Source organism: Mandrillus leucophaeus, unplaced genomic scaffold (genome assembly GCF_000951045.1).
Source record: "Mandrillus leucophaeus isolate KB7577 unplaced genomic scaffold, Mleu.le_1.0 Scaffold510, whole genome shotgun sequence".
Taxonomy (NCBI): Eukaryota; Metazoa; Chordata; class Mammalia; order Primates; family Cercopithecidae; genus Mandrillus; species Mandrillus leucophaeus.
Genome location: NW_012105476.1, coordinates 310,221 through 316,018, shown reverse-complemented (window position 1 = coordinate 316,018; position 5,798 = coordinate 310,221). Strand labels below are relative to the sequence as shown.

The window sequence follows — 5,798 nt, the reverse complement described above, 5'->3', positions numbered from 1 at the left end:
CCACCTCAGCCTCCCAAAGTGCTGGGATTACAGCCATCAGCCACCACGCCCGGCCGGGAGTGGCCCTTTCTAATTTACAGCCCTGTTAACCCACATTGGCCATGGCCTGTTTGCAACCCCAACAGCATCATAGCAGCACACGTTATGATGTGTCTCGTGATTATGCCATTTCCTCAAGTTTTACCTCCTGCAACTTAAAGGCAGGTTTTGCAGCAACTTTTTGGTAAACTGTCAACTAGTAACTTGCTGTTGGACTGTACTCCAAGTGAGGTGCTATGAGGAGCCCTGGAAGGACTCAAGGGCAGAGTAGTGAAGGCCGACTTGAACTTCCAGAAGCAATGAGTGGAAAACATCTTCCTGCTACGCCCTGAGCAATACAGTTATGAAGAATAAATAGATATTAGCAGCTTCTAGACTTTTCTCTGAATTTTCATCACGTAAAATATCTCCTTGTGAAATTCTGGCTTGTTGAGGACAAAGAAGATTCTGGAACACAAACCCCAAACAGCGCATCTTTGGAAACCTGCCTCTTTTCAACATAAGAAGTAATCCACACTTCAGGGGCTATCACAGAGCCACAGTTCCACTTTGAGCCCTTCAGAAGTGACGAAGACCAAATGTGGCCCAGTATGTGAGGCAAGGAGGAAGTAGGAATTTCATGCTATTTTCAGGTTGCTTAGTGTACTTTAACTGAATGTGTAATAAAAGCAAATTCTAATAAATTGGTTGTTAATAATTTCCTATAGTGATGTTACCTAGGTTTTCTATAGCAATGAATGTTTCATCGTGTTTTAAATGTATCTTGTGAAAAATTCCAGAGGAAAGCTCTGCTGTCATGAGCACTGATATTTCATCTTAAGAATCCTAATAAGTAGAATTCCTAGCAGCAGACAAGATCTTTCCAGGGCTTCTGATTTGTCAATGTGAAAATAAGGACTTCCTCCCCTCCATCTCCCATGTCCCACTGGAGGGTTAACCTGTTGAGTTGCTTATGCGTGCCCAGCAAACGGAATCATGATGTCGGCTGCTCTCAAGAAGCTGCTCTATACTAATCTGCCTATACACTTACATGTTTTAGGTTAAGTGAACCAAGTTTGGGTTTTATAAACTGGTCACTACAGGCAACTGCATCTGAAGATGCCAACAATAGCGTAAGAGAATCTTGCTTTGAAACCAGTTGTGGGTGGAGTAAAGAGGCACCATGGTGTGGCATTTATGCAATCAGGGGTTCAAATCGAGTTACTTCTGTTGCAACATTTGGTAAGCCGACTCAGTAATCATCGTTAGAAATCATGATGGTTTCAGTGTTCAAACACTATACACTTGGAAACATAAATGTCCATCTTTGATAGTTTTGTTTGTTTGTTTGTTTTGAGACGGAGTCTTGCTGTTGTTGCCCAGGCTGGAGTGCAATGGCACTACCTCAGCTGACTGCAACCTCTGCCGTTCAAGCGATTCTCCTGCCTCAGCCTCCCAAGTATCTGGGATTACAGGCACCCGCCACCACACCCAGCTAATGTTTTATATTTTTAGTAGAGATGGGGTTTCACCATGTTGGCCAGGCTGGTCTCTAACTCCTGACATCAGGTGATCCACCAACCTTGGCCTCCCAAAGTGCTGGGATTACAGGTATGAGCTACCACACCTGGCCTTTGGTGGTTTCGGGTTCATGCCATTCTCCTGCCTCAGCCTTCCGAGTAGCTGGGATTTCAGGCGCCCACCATCACAACCGGCTAATTTTTTGTATTTTTAGTAGAGACAGGGTTTCACCATGTTAGCCAGGTAAAGTTATCTTTAAAATTTGGCACTTAATAGTTACTGGTTTCCCATAGAAAAACATTAGGAATTAACTGTTGCGAATTTTTTTTAAATAGAAAAGGATTTTTTTTATTATAAAATTCACAATGAAATATACATCATCATCCTCTTTAGAATTGGGCTGCAAATTTGGCACCTATTTATTCAAAAACAAGCATTGTTTTAAGGAGAAAATTATTACTGTATTTTAGAAAACCAAAATAAAATCCCCATTAATGAAAAACGGAACTGGAAAACAGTGTCATGAATTGAGCAGTTTTATATGATCCATTTTTTAATGAATAATAAGTTTGGCCTTAAAATAGACATTGCTTTTTCAGATGTTAGCACTGGTTTGACATCTTAAGTCTCTAACCTCTAGCAATGCACATAGAAAGTGTTCCCCCTTCCTGGTGGTGCCTTTTGCTTTTACACACTTTGTGGTGCTTGATTTTATCATAGTTACGTATTCTGCAGAGCAAAAAGAAGCCCCCTGGAAACACAAGGATGGTATCCAGGCCCCCCTAGATTCCTGGGGGATCCACAGTCTGTGGATTGCTCTCTGAAACTGGGTAGATGAACCATCAACCCTCATTCGCAGTTTATGTCACGTTTAGTGTCGTGTGTAATAGAGGCTTTACCTAAACACGTTTTCCAGGAAGTGCCTGGCACTGTGTGAGTCTGGCGGCTGAGTGGTCAGCAGTGTAGTAGTGGCTCTAAGCCAGCCTCACAGCCCTTTCTCATTTCTCGCTCCATCCCCCACCCCATTCATTTCCAGGCCTTTCCACGAAGAGTCCTCAGCCTTCTCCCTCCAGCCGGAACAGCCCCCTGAGTCTGAGCCCTGCATTTCAGGTGCCTTTGGGCCCAGCTGAACAGGGCTCATCCCCACTCCTGAGCCCTGTCCTCAGTGATGCTGGCGGAGCTGGGATGGACTACGAGGAGCCGAGACACAAGGTGGGCCCCTCGAGGCTTGAGAAGCTAGCAGAGGGTTGCCGGGTGGATGGACCTGTGCTCACTGTTCCTTGGGGTGGTGTTGGTGGGGACCCCGGGGTGGGGCAGGGAAGTGCCCTGCACTCACAGCCGCCCTACCAGCGTCCTGAGCAGAGAGGAGGTGCTGGGCCGCCTTCCCTAGCAAAACCTTCCTGAGACTTTCCTCTTATGTCTGGGACCCCAGGTTCCTTCATACAAAAACAAGTTTCCTTGTTCATTTAGCAAACAGTTTCCTGGCACCCACAGGCTCCATGTGTCAGGCTGGGTCCTGGGACTGAGTAGGCACTTCTAGCCTCCCCCACTCTTCCTTCCTTCCTCCCTTCCTCATTTCTCCCTCCCTTCCTCCCTCCTTGACTCCTTTCTTCCCTCCTTGCTTGGTCAAGCTTCTACTTTTAACAATTGAGTAACCGGGAGGAAAGATCTGGGTGCTAAGGGAGGGTCCACCAGGGACCCCTTTGGGTTCTGGAGAGGCTCTTGGGTGGGAGACCCTGTGGACAAGGAGGTGCCCTGGGCCAGACGTTGGAGACAGTGGAGGAGCCACCTGTGGGGAGGGGACAGTCCTCTGCTGTTGTGGCAAGGGGAGGGGTACGTGGGCCACAGGCAGGACTGAGGGTTTATGACAAAGTTGAGGCAGTGTCCCCTGTGGGTCTCCTTTTACCGAAGATGATAGGAATAAGGGCACAAACTGAGAGTCTGCAAGGAGAAAGTGACCCAGCAGAGAAGCTCGCTGCTGGCAGACACAGGGCAACCAGGGCAGGGAGGCTGTGGCCTCAGGTGGCCTCCACTCTCCCAGCCCAGTGGAGTCTGCCTACAGCTACGGTTTTGCAGATGGGCCCTAAAAGAAGAGACTCAGGGTCCAGGGAGTTTGCGGAGTATAATGGGCCTGGAGTCCACAGAGAAGGGAGACACAGGGTCCCTGAGTGGCAGCTGGATGGGAAGCGGCCATGGGGCCTCTAGGAGGGAGGCAGTCAGTGCTGGTACAGGGGGAGGCGTGTCATTGTGACACCTCAGCACTCCTGCTTTGGCCTGAATTGGCCAGAGGATATTCTGTCCAAGGCCTGCCTTCCAGATGGCAGGGCTACCCGTGGGATCCTGGAACTCTCAGCAGGTGGGATGGCACAGGCAGGGCAGGCTCTTCCTTCCCTGTGCCCTGGGGGTCCCTGGATCCCACTGGAATGGAAGGAGCCCCCTGGTCTGGAGGCAGCAAAGGACATTAAACGTGCTGCTGTGTGAGGCCTGAAGGTGAGGGCTGGTTCTGGGTCCTGGCAGCAGACTGTTTCCAAGAGAGATGTCTTTTTATTTTATTTTGGAAACGTAATGACAGTCTCTTTAGTTCACTGTTTCTTCGGTACAAAAACAAAAAATGGCTACCAGGCAGTCTGTTATTAAGACTAAATTTTAATTTGTAACTTTTTATATTATGAAAATCAATTGATTCTTTAGATGGTTCTATAGGGTGACAGCTTGTCACATCTGAGGATAATTGGACTGGTGGCAGGTGGCCCTGGGAGAAGCCTGTTAGTCACGACGTGGCATGGGGCCAGCAGCATGACAAGGCCCTCTGGGATGGGGGCACCTCAGGGTCCTCACAGAGCCATGCCCTTGAGGAGTTGGTGGCTGAGTCACTGCAGAGAAAGATTCAGCAGTCCTTGGGCCCAGCCCCTGCATGTGGGCACCTTCAGCCCTGACGTGGTGTCTCCTGTTACCTCTCCTCAACACCTGGGCTCTGGAGGGAGGGCTCTGGGCTCTGCTTCAATTCTGTGTGTGTGAGCTGACATAGCAAGGCTAGTGCCCAGCACAGGTGGGCTCTGAGATGGCAAGGATGGCCCCTTCATCACATGCAGGGGCTGCTGGTTTGACCCGGAGGTAGGTTTCCGCCAGAGTACCCCTCTGTGCTGACCTCATGAACCAGTGTCTCCAGCCAGGCTGCAACAGGTTCTGGGGAGACCCCGGCCCCAGATTCACTGACGGCTCTGCTGGCAGAGCCTGGCAGACCACTTTCCTGGGGGAACCAGGGTGACACAGGGGTCTGAGAACCACGTGCTGCCATTGAGGCCGCCCGTCAAGCTTTTGCACTTGCACCCAGTTGCTTGGTTGTGCCGGGAGGAGCAAAGAGCTTCCCACCCTCCAGCCCACCCACGCCAGCTTGTGCCCTCCTCCCCAGTGTCTCCCACTTGATGCACCGCTTGTCGCCTTTTTAATAGAGATTTGTGAGGATCAGCAATAGTCGAAAGGTAGGAAAGCCAAAGGTGGCAGAAGCCTCTTCCATGCTCTGCATGGGCACACAGACCCTTCCTGTGGGGACAGGTGGGAAGTTCACAGGAATTGCACGCTCCTCTGGGGCTGTCCCTGGCCGCCCTCTCATCTCTGGCCTGTAGCCCAGCGTACTGGGGCCTCAGGTTGGACACTGATCTGGAGGTGGGGGCAGAGTGGCAGCTGCTGTATTTTCTGTCCCTGAGAGTCAGTCTCCTTATGGTATTCCTTGGGCTGATGAGGCGGGGGCGGGGGCGGGGGCAGGATGGACGGCCCTTCTCTTGGCCACTCTGCTCCCCTGACTCCCCTGTGATCCAGTGGTAGCACCTGTGGTGAGCAGTCTCATCAGCGACTGCTGTGGCTCTCTGATGGTGTTTGTGTCCGTGAGCCTCACCCCTGGAGGAGTAGAGCTGCTCCGGGACTCGAGCATCCTGTTCCCACAGAACAACACTCAGAGTTAGGACATTGCTTTTGGACTCCATGCCAAGGTGACTGTGGCTAGGAAGTCGTCCTTCCTATACCAGACTCTCCCCCAGGGCCCAAGGCCAACAGTTTGTGGGGCATTAACATGCAACATCCCTGTCCCTCAGCTGTGTGGGGAAGGCTGGGGCCTCGCAGACCATAAGCATGGGCCTCTGGGGACGGGACCAGCTCTGACCCCAGAGAATTCACTGGGCATATCAAGCTCTCTCTCTTTTTTTTTTTTTTTTTTTTTGAGACAGAGTCTCGCTCTGTCGCCCAGGCTGGAGTGCAGTGAC

At 50.7% G+C, this 5,798-nt stretch overlaps 1 protein-coding gene across 1 annotated transcript in view; it reads left to right on the top strand.

Annotated features, from left to right (window-relative positions):
* Positions 1–5,798, top strand: part of FARP2 (FERM, RhoGEF and pleckstrin domain protein 2) — a 135,921-nt gene that overhangs the window by 95,887 nt on the left and 34,236 nt on the right. Inside the window, exon 14 of the mRNA XM_011996370.1 lies at positions 2,576–2,751. Within this exon, the coding sequence (XP_011851760.1) occupies positions 2,576–2,751 (176 nt within the window). The remainder of the gene's footprint in view (positions 1–2,575; positions 2,752–5,798) is intronic.